Source organism: Dermacentor albipictus, chromosome 1 (genome assembly GCF_038994185.2).
Source record: "Dermacentor albipictus isolate Rhodes 1998 colony chromosome 1, USDA_Dalb.pri_finalv2, whole genome shotgun sequence".
In the NCBI taxonomy this organism is placed as follows: domain Eukaryota; kingdom Metazoa; phylum Arthropoda; class Arachnida; order Ixodida; family Ixodidae; genus Dermacentor; species Dermacentor albipictus.
Genome location: NC_091821.1, coordinates 187,973,310 through 187,989,981, shown reverse-complemented (window position 1 = coordinate 187,989,981; position 16,672 = coordinate 187,973,310). Strand labels below are relative to the sequence as shown.

The 16,672-nt window shown below is 41.6% G+C and overlaps 2 protein-coding genes across 8 annotated transcripts in view; both read right to left on the bottom strand.

The window, feature by feature from the left end:
- Window positions 1-7,618, bottom strand: part of Galphas (G protein alpha s subunit) — a 199,699-nt gene extending 192,081 nt beyond the window's left edge. For 2 of the 3 annotated variants that reach the window (XM_070530669.1, XM_070530670.1), the window contains exons 1-4: window positions 7,204-7,614; window positions 5,019-5,091; window positions 1,521-1,575; window positions 1,308-1,427 (exon numbers count right to left, since the gene is read on the bottom strand). In XM_070530669.1, coding sequence (XP_070386770.1) covers window positions 1,308-1,427; window positions 1,521-1,575; window positions 5,019-5,091; window positions 7,204-7,342 — 387 coding nt within the window. In that variant the 5' untranslated portion in view covers window positions 7,343-7,614. Of the gene's footprint in view, window positions 1-1,307; window positions 1,428-1,520; window positions 1,576-5,018; window positions 5,092-7,203 lie in introns of all 3 variants that reach the window. The other variant, XM_070530671.1, reaches the window with a different exon arrangement.
- Window positions 7,619-8,222: 604 nt separating this feature from the next.
- Window positions 8,223-15,554, bottom strand: LOC139054110 (CCAAT/enhancer-binding protein gamma-like). Of its 5 annotated transcripts, none has more exons than XM_070530666.1 (3): window positions 15,277-15,554; window positions 14,219-14,334; window positions 8,223-12,583 (listed from the first exon to the last, which is right to left on the bottom strand). In XM_070530666.1, the coding sequence occupies exon 3, from the start codon at window positions 12,524-12,526 to the stop codon at window positions 12,080-12,082; it is 447 nt and encodes a 148-aa protein (XP_070386767.1). In that variant the 5' UTR covers window positions 12,527-12,583; window positions 14,219-14,334; window positions 15,277-15,554; the 3' UTR covers window positions 8,223-12,079. The 5 variants fall into 5 exon arrangements, with proteins under 5 accessions (XP_070386767.1, XP_070386769.1, XP_070386765.1 ...); XM_070530668.1 differs by having other exon boundaries at window positions 15,281-15,554; XM_070530664.1 differs by lacking the exon at window positions 15,277-15,554 and adding an exon at window positions 14,808-14,965.
- Between the last annotated feature and the right edge of the window lie 1,118 nt (window positions 15,555-16,672).

The following is a 16,672-nucleotide window of genomic DNA, read 5'->3' as shown; positions in this document are numbered from 1 at the left end:
CCCTTATTTTTTCTTCTCTCTCTCTCTCTCTCTCTCTCTCTCTCTCTCTCTCTCTCTCTCTCTCTCTCTCTCTCTCTCTCTCTCTCTGTGTGCGTGTGTGTGTGCGCGTGCGTGCGTGCGTGTGATGTTGGATTCAAAGCAATGTCAAACATTTATTTTAACAAAAGCAAAAGTTGGCATTGCTGCAAAGTTTGTTAAAGGACACTAAACGCAAATATTAAGTCAAGCTAAAGTGATAGATTAATTCGAGACCATCTAAGGTGTCAATATTATTGTGAAGAGAGCTTTAGTAATCGAAAATTGAGGTAATTATAGGACAGAGTTTAGGACTCCTCCGCGCAACGTTCAGGTACTAGTCTGATGACGTAGGCACTCCTTACAATTCTTTCGCTAGTACTCTACCATTCGTAATAAAAAGATCATTGCATTGCATTATAAGACGGAAGAAAATGCTACTTGTCCAGTTCGACTCTATCTTTAGAAAAAGCTCCTTGACATTACCCTCTACGACGATGCAGGCGATCGAAAGGTTCAGTGCTCACTCGACTTGGCGCCACTTGCACTTTGGCGTTTCAGTAGTTTAGTTATCGCATACTGTGAATCTCACACAAACAGTAATTAGCAAAGAATGCCACGTCCATGTGATGTCATGAGATGCCCTTACGACTGATGCCACATGGCGAATCCAAGCCAATCTGTCTTGGCTCGGTTTCTCCATGATCGCATGTTTACATTTTGTGCAAAGAAACATAGCACCATCCGTCGGGGGCCATTTAACTAATCAAAAGCAATGAAGGGCAGTGATGGCATACACGTCAGCACTCCCCGCTTGGGGGCAGCCAATTTGAATTGCGCTAAAAGTACAGTGAACTGTGCAGAGCCAATTATCTAAACAGCGTTTTCCTGGCAGAAAACAAGTGCTGCAAGGTTTCTGGCATGGTATTTTAACACTCCACATTTACTTAACATTTGCCTTTAGTGTCCCTTTAAGGCAATTACCCTCTTTTCAAACTATTTCAAATATGAGACACACCGAGTATACATAATGGAAGATACACTGGAATCACGGACGCAGTATTCTTCACAAGTGCATTGGCACATGAACCCAGGTGGACAATATCAGCAGGTCAGCTTGTTTTTGATGAAATAATGGTACAAAGTGTATGAGTGAGCCAAATCCAACAGCACCTTTTGTGCACATATGTATGTGTGCACCCACACATGCTTTCTCCCAGTTATTTGCAAATTAGCAATGTCAACACTATCGATACAAGCAATAAACAGCAGCCAGCCCTGTCCCCACTTACCGCAGGGTAGTCGAAGTCTGGGGAGCTGGCAACATCCTGAATGTAGTCCACCCGCCATTGATTTTCAGATTTCTCCAGCTGTACCGGTGGCACCAGCGTGCTCATGGCACCTGTGATAGTCTAGTTAGATTGGCAAAAACCCTGTGAGTGCACTGTACAAATGTTATAGAATGATTGTTACGCTGCTAAAAAGAGGCGAAAGTAAAGCCATACCAGGATTGCATCTCGTATGTTCTTTTTTATATCTTCTATTTTTTGTTTCTTCTCTCTGAAATGCAGACCCCTTTATTTCAGATGAGTGTTGCAATAAGTTATAGCACAAAAGTACACATGAACATCAAGCTGATGCAGCAGCATGAACGTTTATAAACCTCAAAATAATCAAGAAAAATGAGGGGCTAAACTGAGTGAACGACCCAAGCAGTCATAGTTGTATATATGAAGATTATTTCATTAGTAGAAGAAAGCACCCCAAATTTCGATAAGGTATACCTAGGATAAGGAGAACGAAATTTAATTGAAAACACAGCACACCTCAGTTTGTGCCTAAACCAACATCATTGTCATCAAACATATTGTATTACATCAATTTAATAATTGTCACCCCTCAACACATTCCTGGATGCATTTGAACATGTTTGTGTAACCCAACTTTGGCAGCACTAACCAGAAAACCGCAACTGAAGAGTGCTCTAAACTTATTTCAAGAATCAGCATGTGGTGCAAGCACATAAATGAAGAGTTATTTTCCATTTGGCTCAAATTTCCATGAACAAGTTTCATAATAATACAATACATTTCAAATAGCTAGAGTCCCATTAGCTTTAAAGTAATTTCTCAATTTATTTGAGAGAGAGTCAGACACTGCATTAAATAAACGAGACAAAAGGAGGTTAACCAAAGGGCCCAATTTTTATTACTCATATAACAAGCCAACAAACACTGACACCAAGGACAACATAGGGGAAATTACTTGTGCTTAAATGAAATAAAGAAACAATAAATTAATGGAAATGAAAGTTGATGAAAACAACTTGCCGCAGGTGGGGAACGAACCCACAACCTTCTCATGATGAAAAACACCTTGCCGCAAATGGGGAACGATCCCACAAGCTTCACATGCGGTTGTGGGATCGTTCCCTACTTGCGGCAAGCTGTTCTTTTATCCACTTTCATTTCCATTAATTTATCGTTTCTTTATTTCATTTCAATTTCAATTCAACAGTAACCTTATTCAAATAACCAAAACTGGTATGTGACAACGTCTCGATCCTTAGCCATAGGCTAGTTATGGATCCATGCAGTTATACAAAGAAAAGTAAACGATTCAGACGTGCATAAGTAATTTCTCCTATGTTGTCCTTGGTGTCAGTGTTTGTTGGCTTCTTATGATAACACTGCATTAAATGTTTTTCATAAAATATAAAAACCCAGGCTGTGTGGATTACCTTAACTTAATTACACTGAACGGCAGTTACGAGGCCCAGAGTAATTTTTTTACAGACTCCCAGTAGGCCTTGAGATAGCATACCCCCCATTCCCTTGGGGGACACCTCGACAATGCGCCAAGGCTTGCCCCCTACAATTTGAAAAAAGATGCAGCTTGTAAGCAGCAGAAGTGTGTTGCCCAATGCACTGTTAATTGACAGGCACAATGCTCAATTAGCAAGCGATCTGACGCTGGCTTTTTATATAAGTGAGATACAGCCCTAAAACAACAAGGACATAAGTCGAATCTAACACACTCACAATCTTACATTCAATAACTCGAACTGGACTGTCACTGAATGTGGCATTGTGCATGGTTTATGTGCCTTCTTGTGTACTTTCGCCATTTTAATGCTATGCCTCGCATTTGGCAAGATGAACCATCAAGCCCACATCAGTACCCTCATTGGCCTTTGACAAGTTATGCAGTCTCCCCCCCTCCCATTTTTTTCTCTCTCCTTTTCCTGCATTCAGCATTTTTCACGAGAGCTTTCATCCCTACCATTGTGAGAGGAAACAATTTCAATTGAATTCCCATCAGAATGGTACAGCACACAAACACTTATTTTTGCATTTACAGTGTCCAGCAAGGCGCAATCATTTTTGCCAGATGAAGTAGTAACGAGTGGCAAAATAGAACGCCAGAAATTAAGGGGATAGTATACCATGCCAACTGAGTCATGCATTTTGACTTTCCACCAGTCCAAACATGTGCACGCTTTTTTGCCAGATTTGTTTTCTATACAGGACCAACACTGTCCTCCCAGTAGAGCTTCACACAAGCTCCCAGTACTTATAGGAAAATGACTGTTTATTTCACAAACTCATGAATCTCGCAGCACTGCAGGCATCATGTCTCAAAAAACCACTGTGGTGCTGTGCACGTGATGAGCTCGAAAGAAAATTGCAAGTGTAGCAGTTAGGGCAAGCTGGTAATGCATGACTCAGTGTAATAAATGTATGAAAAACGAGGACAAAGGAGAGAATGTCAGACACAGTGCTATGCGTCTTCCTGACTTTCCTTTGTCCACTTTTCATGTGCTACCGACATTGAATTCAACAGAAAACCGTTGGTATTTGTCAGCACCCAATGCAATGTTCGCTTGCACAAAGTGGCTGTGGCACAATGGTTAGAATGCACTTCATGAAATCTCATAATGGTTTGTTCAATCCCAGGTATACCTGCCTCAATATCTTTTTTTTACACTACATTGTGTCATCCCTGAAACAAAATGTGACACAAGAACAAGCTCTATCATACATTTCAAAGCTAAAAACTGCTGTTCACAGTAAAATAAACTAATAACAATGCAATCCCTGAACCTGAAAACACAGCATCAAGGGAAAACAGGGGTTTGAAACCAGTGAATTATGAAACCCAATTTCCCAAATAATGCTGAAAAGCCAAAGCAATTTACACCCTGCACACAAAGGCATGAATTATTGGTGATATTAATGAATTGAGTTTTGAAAAAAGTGCTAACAAAGGAAGTCATTCCAGCTCAAGAGACCAGAACTCTCTTATGGAATGAATTCCTTTAACAAAACTCTGAACAATGAATTATTGGTGAGAGCCATCATTTCAATTTTAGGCACCATTAAACTCAGCAGATGAAATTATGCTTGAAAGCTGCAGTATAAAGAAAATGCTAATGCTGCATTGTGCACTCATGATACCCTCCACAATAAAAAAAAGAAAAACAATGCAAAAAAAACTAGATTTTCTCTCAATACATCAGTTACTTTGATAAATGCAAATACCCTCCTGTTTCAAAAGGTGAACTTTCTATAGCACAAAAGCAGTTAAATTTTTCATGATAGTATGACCAGTCAGTAATCATGAATACAAAGCAGCTGAAAGAATTTACAATAATAAACCCATCTTTTTGTATGAGGTCAAAACATTTGTATTTCTATACACTACTTTTCCTTAGAGGTCAAAGCGTAACATGTTGCAACTTTCCCATCCCAATTCAATATATGTTCCGAGAGCATTAAAATAAGGAGTTAGAGTTCTAACTAGCACTATACCAAAGCACCTTAGCACTTTGCCATGTTCATTGAATTAATGTCCCTAGGAACATGTGGCATAATCATTATATCTGCGGCATTCAACAAGCAGTACCATGCAATTTGTGTAGTTTTTAAACGGCCCACACATCAAAGCATGATAGATACGCGCACATAACCAAAAATGACAGATATAAAGAAAACAGAGCTCACTCCTCACTAAAACCATTCACATGGAGTATTCTCATCTGTTTCACTATTGTACTCTTCCCAGATTCACCGGCACCTGCAAGAAAGAATCGAAGTACACCTGTCAGTTGACAGACAACAGCACTTTGTAATTACAAAACAAACCTCAGAAGAGGACAATTTTAATGCTAACCTTAACGACACAGTTGACGGCCGGGTACAGACTCGCAATCACAACAGGCAGCTAATACTAAAATGGCCCAAGCAAAATATACTGCATTTTTTCTGAGAAATCACACCACTTGAAGTACATCAGTTTATAAAGAATGCAACATCGCACATGAACTCAAGAATAGTAGCACAATGGGTCCTTCCTTCCAGCAGCCACTACCACTTCACCTGACACGGTCCTCCCGTACATGGAAGGAGGCAACATAAAGCTCGCAATGGGAGTCTCCTGTTTGCTTAGACACGCATGGTAGAGAACACAAGAGAATTGTTGCAATGCCATCTGTCAAGGGTACCATCAAACCAGCCACCTACAAGATTCGCACAAAGCTTTTCTTACACTCAATTGCCTAGTGGAAGCATTCACAAGGTTGCTTTCAATTAATAAGCATGAAAATTGCAATGAATGTTTTAGGTACATCTGCACAATAAAATTAAACCTGGCTTGCTGCCACCAACACCAACACTTGTCAAGTTTAAAAGCACCTCAGTCTCAAAGATAATTTTAAAAGCCAGAGCAACTGTTGCAAGAAATGAGTGATGCTTCTTGGGTGAGTTGGAATTTCATACTGTAACTGGGTGGCACTTCCAAGACAAGGTCAGAGTAAGGCACACAAATAAATGGGATCGCTTCTAGCTGACATTCATTGAAACATTGCGTGTTCAAATAAATGAACATATATATATATATATATATATATATATATATATATATATGCGCGCACACACACACGCCCTATAGACAGCCACGCGATACGGCCCAAAGTGTATTTGGAGGGGGAGGTTAGCCATGAACCTAAATATTATGACATACTTTTCAGCTACTTTTTAACAGGAATACAAATGCCTTAACTGCACAATTGAAGAACGTTGTCTAAAAAAGAAAAAGTACTATAAAAACATGTTAATGTTTTAATTTTAATGACTGTCAAAATTAAAGCTAAGCACTCCACCTCTACGTTCCAAATAACGGTTAAAAGAAATAGAGTGATGGTAATATCAAATGCCTCAAGGCAACTGAAGTAACATTTTCTTGCACAGATACTTAAAAAGTAAAAAACTTATTTGCAAGAACCAGACAAACGCAATAGGCGCAAGAGAAACCGAAAGCTTCAAATATATGTAACAGTTACCAGCATTTAGGCTAGAAAATTGTGGATACGGTTTTAGAACGAGCTCACTGCATTAGCAAGACATCCAGGCAAAGATCAAGCCCAAAGCAATCAGCTATACAGGTATATTAGTTGGGCATATCACTTCAAAAACGGTACAGCAAAAGTTGCAGCACTCGGACATCCAACCCAATTGCAACATCGGCGAGTGCTATGATCGGCTATGATCACTCCGTAACGCTTTCATCTGGTGATTTGTTTTTAGCCTCGCACTTAGTTTCGGATCATCGGATCACGAACTACATCGGATCACGAACATACAATCAACCAAGAGCGATTTTTTTTTTTCTATGTAATAAATCGCAAAACAAGTCGGCCGTCTCAATAGGGGAATACCTCACACGGATATCTTGACCCGTATGGCTGGTACACACACAAGAGTTGTGAGAAGAGGGTAGCAAGGTTCGGCCTATTATGTAGCAAGTTTTTGTAATGAAAAAGAAATTGAACAATGCGGGCGCTCAAAGACATCAACACTTTAGGTTAGGCCTAGCCAAATCAGAGAACTTCGAGTCCGATATCACATTCGCCTCTACAAGGTACAGGTAGCCCGTCCAATTTCCCTCGCATGAGCAAAAATATGGAACGAAGCTACCAGACACAGCACACAGAAACGCAGCATTGTGGCGACACTACAGTGAAGTTTCTCAAGCTTGAAGTGTACTTCTCAACATTTGAAAACCCGGTTAAGGCAGTTGCCGGAGAGCACCCGTGCCGGCGGTGATACCCGAAAAGGTTTTTTTTTTTTCTTTTCCCTACAACCATCAAACGATTTTCACTAACGTAACGGTTCAAGAGAGCATACCAACCTAGTAATAACAGCCGGTGTGTTGCTCTATAAATCTGTTTGTCCTTTTGAATCTGTTTCTCGATTTTCTTATTGGCTTCCTTCCGGCGTTTATCCTCTTCGGCGTCGCTTTTTGAGCTCGAGCCTCCAAAACAGCCCATGACATTAGGCCTAACAACGTCTTGCACTCCGCCGTTGGTTCCAAAGATTACCGCACAAGAGGAAGCAAACCACTGCAGTATAGTTATTCCAGGTACATCTCTGAGAAACTATCCATTGGGCCGGGTCCGTTTAGTCACCACCGAAAAACCTGCTGTCCATCTTCCGAAACAGGCATGGGTGTTATCCACCGAGGAAGTGGCTTGCGGAGGATGGGTGGGGGACTACCGCGCGCGGAGCATTCTGGGTAAAACTGGCAGCCCACCATGGGCGGGCGCAAATGGGCCGCTCCGGAGCGTCAGAAACGAGAGCGCATGCCGCACCGGCTTCAACCCCCCTCCACCACCGCACGCAAAGCGTCGCCGCGCATGCAGCAAAAAATAACCCCGAAACGTGGCATTTCTCCTGTATACATACATACACATTGCGGCGCACGCTGTGTGGTCCCCGTTGACACGAACAGCGACATTAAGCATTCCCTGGCAGGTGAACTACACAAAATAGAGAAGGCCTACTACGTCTCTTTTCATTTTCACCCTCGGTTTCGGACCCTAGAATTAAATGCAACGAAAAGAAAAAAAACGAGAAAGAAAAAGAAACGTCACGCTTTTAAAACCGTGACACTTTGCCAGAAGTGGTAAAACTCGCCTACTCCGCTTTTTTTTTTTTTTTTTTTTGAGAATCACGGCTACATTTAAGTTGCGATTTCGGCAGATAGCAAAGTCTAGTATAGCTCTTTTACAACGCGTCCTGCTCGTAGCATCTGAAACAAAAAAATTATGCCGGTAGATCCAATGACAACCAAGGTGTAATCACAAACATAAAAGTGTGATACTGTCATAAATGAAACGCCAGCACTGAAGTCTGAAAACATGGACCAACTTCAAGTTTTATGCACTTTAATTTCTTCTGAATATGAATTTCGCCAGTATGATACATACTTCCAAGAAGGTCACACTGGTAAAACTTTCAGGCAAGTCACTAAACACATTTCTTGGTACTTTAGCAGCTAATACAAGTAAAAACATATGTTACACTCTGAGTACAAGCTCCCAATGACTGACAATGTTCATATTGCAGGAAATAAATACAGCAGAACATTGAGTGAATAAGATGTAACCCTGCTCAGATTCAGCCTGCCAGCGGCAATAACATAGACAATGTCACAAGGACTCGACACACAACAAAATAGAAAAACTTGCTCAGTTCCACATATGTAAATTCTACACGGTCCAAGTGTTTCAGCCCTACACAAAATAACAATGAACCACATCTTGCACAACAAGGAGTAAATTTCTAGCAGTTGTGTATGTCAAAACATTTTTGTTTTGGAATGTTCATACATGGATGTAAAAAAAAAGACATGCAGAATGTTCTGCTGCATCATTCCATGTCCTAAAGAAAGAAAAACTTCAGAGTTGGCTGCAGCCCTGCAGTATCAATTATGCTATTTGTGTTTCAGCTCTGAGAAAAATAAAATCGAACTATGAAGAGGTAGACCAGAGTACAATTGCACAATCAAAATGGCTACTTCAAGCTTTATAGCATAACTTACAAGCAACTTGCAATCACATAACACTTTGCATAGATGCAAGTGAATTGTTTATGCTATGCTAATAATATACAGTTCTGATATCAGGAACACCCAACTCCTGAATGGCATTCACAAGGGGTAACCAGCCTATGTTATATCTCATATCTTTTGCATATGGTTCATCTGCAGAAAACAAAAAACTGTGCCAAAACAATTTAATGGCTTCTAACCAACAATGGACATCAACATAATATGCCCCAGAAAATACAAAATCCTTGCATAGCTTGTATTATAATGGGCATGTATAGTAATACTTCACATCCAGTGCACTTCGCTTCTGCATGATGCTGTAGCAACCAATTGTACAGTCCTTGCATTTCCGATAACTAGGAGTGTCCGAATAGCAATATCAAATTGAATACAAATATTCAAGAAAAACAACATCAAAATATTGAGTGGAATATTTTCAATTTCTAAACAAAGTGACATAATTACAAAGGTTTCAGTTTTGTGGAGTCTGTTTGGCAACAAAATGCTTATTTACGTTCTTTCATGCAGCTAATGCTGTCATTAGAAGCTTTGTAAACTAGAAACAAAGGAAAGGTGGTTGTACCTGGTGCACCATCACAACGACAGTACTGAAACAAAGAAATTGCAAGTCATTAGGTGCACATACTAAAGTATGATGCTCACTGAAGGAGCTAAAGGCAATACAGCACCGGACATTGTTCTAACGGGATTCAAACATGGGGAGACTTGGCAAATAAATTACAAGTTGCTTTGCTTAAACCAAGACCGCAAACTTATAGGCTGCCCAAGTCAAGACATGCTTATTTAACAACTGGAACCTATTGTGCACAAGTGCAAATGCCGTTGATCAAGAACTGGTGCGTCTGCATGACAGATGAGGTTATCCTGAAGCAGAATAAGTCAGAAAATTTTCCACTTGCATCAGTATTTCTCCCTTCAGACTGCAAAAATTTTGTTGCCCTTTATAGTATTCAAATGGAATAAACATTTGACACCTTCGAATTGTGAATTCTGGAATACAAATTAAATAGCAAGGACTACTTTAATTGCACTAATTTCAAATATTCGCACACCCCTACTTAAAAACACAATAACTTGATGAAAAGAAACTTGCGAATTAAAGTGGAGGTTCCAGGAATGCAGACATAAAACGGACACAAAAGTTTAGCTGCCTGTGAGAACATCTTTGCAAGCTGTATACATGTGTTCTGGGCAGGCTGATTAACTAAGCAGTGAAAACTAGGCCACTATTTAGGTCCTTCTACTAAGGCCCAGGCAACAAGTAAGCTTGCAGATGCAGGCAAGTTTGCGTCTGCACGCTTTGCACCTTGCGCCTGCCGCACCGTGCGAGAAATGACTGTTTGCATCTACAAGAGACGGGAGACGGCGCATGCTCACTGGGCTCATTCGTAGATGCCTCGGCAGACGGCATTTCATACTTTGTTATTGACAGTACTTCAAAATACTTCAATATTTATAAACATAGCTCTTCAATTTTGGAGCTGTTAGATCAGCACAAGAAGGAAAGAAAAAAGCACTTTCTCAGACAACATAAATAAGCCTCTCTGAGAGTTGATTGTACCATGCCGTAGCTGCGTAGTCAGGGGCACCAACACAAGGCAGTTTGAGCATGGGATGTTAGAGAGGAGTTGACCACTAAATCACGCTGTGATTCGACGCGTACGAGCTGTGCCACACCGTCTGTGCATGTGCAGACGTGCAGACACGAGCTTGCCCACATTAGCAAATGTATGTGCAGTCTGGCCTTAAAGCTTCTGCCACTTATAAAATGAAATGTTCAAAATCTGTTAATCTATAGCACTTTACTAAAATATTAAAATAATGAACACATTGAATTCAGAGACAATATTGAGAGAAGTTGCACCAGAAAGTGACTTTCCTCATCAAAAGTCACTAAAACATACAAAAATGCCTTTTTTTACAAATCTTAGAGCATATATAATACAAAACAAGTAAGTGCAGCAACATTGAAACCACCAACTACTTCGCACTTGCAAAACTTCAGCAGAATATACATTATTGCACAGCAGAAGCTATACTATTTTGCCAGCAAGTGAATCCGTACCTTTATACAAGACACAAGATATACATGAAAAAACAAAATCGTTTCGTTTATGCAAAAATGGTACGTGGCAAACCTCTTCAAAAATTTTCACGTTTCATGAAACTTATGCAAGAACAATGTCATCTAAAACTACATGTCAGTTACATGCTTGCTCAGTGCAGGAAATAAAGTTACGTATTGCTTTACATCAGCAAAAACTGGTAGACAGCCTTCTTGTAAGAATAGGAGACCATTTCTAAAGACAAATCTCAGGTGGATGTTCATCAAGCAGTAAACGCAAAATGTAAAAAATTCATTAACCACTACAACCATATAGCATCAGAAGCTCGTAAAGAAAAACAAAATATTTAATTGTGGGGTTTATTAATGTCCCAAAACCACACAGTGGGTTATGAGGAACACAGCAGTAGAAGGCTCCAGGTTAATTTAGACCACCTGGGATTCTTTTATGTGCACTAAAAGCACGGCACACAAGTGTTTTTGCATTCCGCCCTCTCCGAACTGTGGTCGCCAGGGCCAAGAATCGTACACGCAACCTTGTGCTCAGCAGCAAAATGCCATATGCACTGGGCCACCGTGGTGGGTGATCAAGAATAACAAACTGTCTGTTGAGAACAACATAAAAGATGGTATCAGCACCTGGTTTTGGGGCATTTCTTTCTTTAAAGAAAAAAAATTTAATTCTGGGGTTTTATGTGCCAAAACCAACATCTGATTATGAGTCTCGCCATGGTGAGGGACTCGGGATGAATTTTGACCACCTGGGATTCTTTAATGTGCAATCAATGCAGGGTACACAGGCATTTTTGGATTTCACTTTTCCAAGAACGCAGGCAATGGAAGAATGGTGAACACTACTAATGAAGGGCACAAGCATGAAAAATACTGACACCCATTTAATCAAGTGCTCATTGCAGTAACCAGAGTACCCAAAGTAGATGGCATTACTGCACAGAAAAGCATGTGTGCAACATCAAGCACACAACTTGGCCGAAACACTCGGACTGAAGTTGAAGTCACTCCAAGCTACAGAGAATACCACTGTTACAAACAAGCAGTGGGATGACAATGGGCTGCTGGCACATGGCACTAGGAGCCCACATTCTTGGAGACAATTCCTTTGCTTTCTGGGTTGTCATCCTCATTAAGGAAGCTTAGGTCAACACCCTCAAGGCCTGTACAGTTACCACCACGACTACCACCTGTGGCCCCAGCATGAGCCAAGAAAAGGTCCTTTAGAAAGCTTAGTTCCTTGTTGAGGATCTTGATTTTGGCCACAAGCGCTTCATTCTCGGCCCTCAGTTGAGCAACCTTTTGCTGCGTCTCCTGAGCACGCTGCTTGGACTTGGTACGAGACTTTTTGACAGCCAGGTTATTACGTGCCCGATGGATGCGGTACTCCTCGCTGTCCTTGTCCAAAAGCGCCGAACGCTTGCCTCGACCCATGCTGCTGCTGCTGTCACTGCTGTTGCCACTAGTTTGCTTGCGTGGTGCCATCAATGCTTCCCACCACTCGGGGTCTCTCTTACATTGCATGCGGCCCCTCGGCACTGCCTGCCTACGCCGAGATGTATGCTCCTGGCGTAAAAACCTCTGGATGGGAAACACACCAAGCGCATTGTGAGACACAAATGCATTGCCTTGTCAATAGTTTGCTACAGTGATAAAACTAAAAGTACCTGAATAAAGAAAATTCGAAAGTGTGACCCTATATGGAGAGGCTTCACAGTGCAACTTACGGAGTTAAGCTGAAGTCAAATATTTTAAGTGCCAACCAACCAGCAGTAGTGATCACTAAAAAAGGGATAAAAATGGAAGCGTCTCTTTAAGGCAATTGGGGCCCAATTCTATATATAAAGAAAGTTAATAAAAAATTTGCCACAAAATATCCAATTACTAATAAAAAGGAAACTCTTAATAACCAATGGTGTTTTATGTCACAAAGTTGCACATCAGACCATGAGGGATGCCACAGTGGTCAGGGAAAATTATAATAGTTTTTTACTTTTATACTTTTTCCTCACTGTTTCTGCTACTATGGCAAAAAGGCAGCAATGCTGACACCACACAACTTCAAATGTTGGCAGCTGCATTAAACAAACATAATAACCTTTATGCAGTACTTGTTGTATATACTTCATAACAGACACAACAAAAGCAACAACCACTGTCACTATGCAGCATAATAAATTCCTCGGTCTATATTTTGGCTTCTTAGCCAAATCTGCGGTTAGGAGCCAATCGCGGTCGAGAATTTCGATCTGAATTGGGCTCGATCACAATCTAAAGTAGCTGTGTGACACCGGTAAAATACATGTGGTACAGTACAGAACTTATGCCATGCAAAGCGAAATCACAATAGTAGTAATGTTGTCAGGTCTTACATCACCACCAGCTCTTCAGTTTCCCAGCCCTTAACATTTTCATTCAGCTAAAACTCAGTTTAAAAATTTGCATTTTATGCAGTTTTTCAGGCACTTGAAGAACCTGCATACAAACAAGGCTGACATAACATTACAACTAAAAACAGAAGCAATCTAGGTACAAAAAAGCTGACAAACTCAGTAATCCCATCTAAATTTTGTTAATAAAACTCCACTCATCAAAGAGAAGCAATTTTTCTACGAGTGGACAGTGCTTGCTTGAAATTTTTGAGCTGCCATGTAACACACAGGGAGCTATATTGTAAATGGGTGGCAGCATCGCATAAGTTCTGTTCAACATTAGGCACCATTATTTATGCACGATGCGCAACATAGCACCTTCTAGTCAATGTTTTTGTCCCACGGTTCACTAGCTTGATCGGGATCGAATTTCACGACCGCGATGGGCTGCTGCCTTGAGCAGATTGCTTAATCACTGGCGATCGAGAAACTCGATCCCGATCTAAGGATCACCGCGTGACCGGGGTATTATACATTTCTTCAGGCACGGTGACCGTACCAGATTCTTTCCGATTATTCGTTTCCAATTTCTGACATAAGCACTGCACGATAACTATTATTTCGACAAATCTTGTTCTTGTTTATTTCATGGGAGGCATGTCACCTTTCTTTTCCTCTTTTGCTTCGAAACTGAATATTTAGTTTCATCTTCATATAGGATGAAAAGATGGTCTGTACTTTTCCGCAATCACATTTGACTAGCAAGGACATATTACAGTGGTATCGTTGCACTTCTACCTTCAAGTATGCTAGTTGAATGTAAGCTAAACACCGAGCGACTTACTTTTTTTGTTCTCGAAACTGGTAATTACTCGATGTCTACGGGACTGGTTCACTCTTGATGCCAGGCAAATAGTAAGCAGCGACGACTCCTGCAAATCTGTCGATATACCTTCCGATCTGAAACGGCACCGTAAATAAAAAGCGTTGCAAACTTCACATCACACGTCTGTCATTAAGTATGCCTCGACATGCAGGTTTGTCGCGATATCACTGCGTTAAAGATCACGGCGTTTACGTCACAAGGCTAGGGTTCGTTGAGTCGTTTGTTTACTACTGTCCCTACCACGACAGAAGGAAAAAGCGCTACCTCAATGAATTAGAAGCAGGGGAAACTCTAGGTAGAAACCTAACGGTTAATCTGTACGTTGGAATTTACTAGGTAACGCAAGAAATATCCCGAGACAATTAACATTAGTGATGTACACTTGCGCAGAACTGACATTCCTCGCAGCATGAGTAAGTTCTGTTTACAAAAAGATACACGTGGAAAATCATGCCTGATACTGAAGCAATGATGCTCACGGCAGCAGTACCGGATCAAGAATATTAACTGGGAGTAATCATCACATATAAAGCAAGAAATTCCTTACAAAAACACGGGAACAGCTGCAAGATACGGCACTCAAACAACACCTCTCACGAAATTGCATCACTAAACGACACCGACAAGCAAGTCACTTCAGCCGGGAAATAAGAGCCGAAGGTGGCCATTTGGCCAAAGGAAATTCACCGGACGTTACGTGACCGACTACTTCCGGCTCCTCGTGTGAGTAAGTTTGCGCTTGACTATCGGCGCCTTTGACGCTTCGACTTAAATGAACTCGGCTTTTTTTTTTTTTTTTTAACATTGCGTTTGTCTGAGGACAAGCAATGCCCGCCATCCTAAAGTCGCAGCTAAACAGCTTAATTTTCGACACGTTATGAGAGAGCGGTTCTTCACAGTACGTATTCTGTGGTATGTTCCAGAATGGGACGCATATTCTTTCTTTCGCGCACCTTTGTATGGGTAGGAATTTACGTTTACTAAGATTATTTCGAATGCGAAAACAAAAATAGTACTTGCAAACGGAGGCTTCGGCAGAGTCAGAACACCTGAGGTTATAATAAAGCGGGCGGCGCCAGATCTAGGGCACTCAAAGCGCAGCGGTGGGATTAAGGTGGGGCATGGTGAACGGCGCTCCTTTTGTTCGGGCCGCCGAGGCCGCGCAGTTCAGAGAGGTGTTCGCATACAGGGTCCTGAATATTTGGCTGCGCCTGTTCACAAAAAGATTTTGCGCTCACTGCTGCACTGTTCTTGCTCAAATTTATAGAACGGTCGAATTTTGGCGTAGACTTCGTTTAGTGTAACACTTGGCACAGTTCATTGCCTGGTTTCTAAGAAAAAAGTGGAAATTTGCCTGCGCTTATGGGGATGCGAGCTGCTGCCGCGACGGCACAAGCATAAACTTGTGTCGGCACCTGTCGTCATCTCCAGAAAGCGGAGTTTTTAGCGAGGGCAGTCGCGTGTTCCATAGAAACTCTATGGCCTGTTGCAGAGCGGGCAACACGCGGCAGCCCTCCCTGACACGCCGCCAACGCTGCTTTCAGAATATGACTGCAGGTAGTGAAGCAAATCTGTGCCAGGGCCGGCTTCCAGACGCCATTTTTCACATAGACGAAAATAGTTTCTCATTTTTGCCTTAATAACAGGCGACTAATCGCGCCAAATGTTATACTAAACGAAGTCGACGCAGCCAAAATGCAATCGTTCTGCAAAATTTGAGCAAGAACAGTGCAGCAGTGAGCGCAAAACCTTTTTTTTTTTTTCAACACGCGCAGCCAAACATTCAGGATCCAGTACATGCCTGGATAGCCGATCCCAACCAGTACACCTACAAAGTTTGTTCTTTATTCTATGACCTGCATCCCAATCCCGTGGCACGCGTCTCGGCGCCGAGACGTGGTGTCAGGTGTTGGCATCTCTCTACACTCTTAAGAAAAGTTTGCACCCTTTGGAATGCCCCTTCTGCCACAACGATAATCGTCATCTGCCTTGATGTGTTTCCTTTCTTTAACACTGCAAGCCCGGTACTTTCCAGTAACGAACGGCATGCGCGTTATCAGCATGATAGCATTCCCGACAGGAAAGTAGCGGGCGTGGCGTTTTCAAGAAAGGAAATGCATCAAGGCAGATGACGATTATCGTTGTGTGGCAGAAGGGGCACTCCAAAGGGTGTAAACTTTTCTTAAAGTGCACTCTCAGAAAAATTTACGCCCTTTGGGGCGTATCTTGTCCCACAACAATAATCGTCATCCATGTTGCCCGCGTTTCCTTTCTTTAACGCTGCGAGCCCGGCACTTTCCAGTCACGAACGGCTTGAACGTTATCACACTCTTAAAACGGTTGCACCCTTTGGGGTGTATATTTGTCCCACAACAATAATCGTCATCTGCCTTGCTTGCGTTTCCTTTCCTG

Excerpts from the sequence above, each read along its gene's own strand:
- LOC139054110 (XM_070530666.1), bottom strand. The coding sequence starts at position 12,526 with ATGCAATGTAAGAGAGACCCCGAGTGGTGGGAAGCATTGATGGCACCA.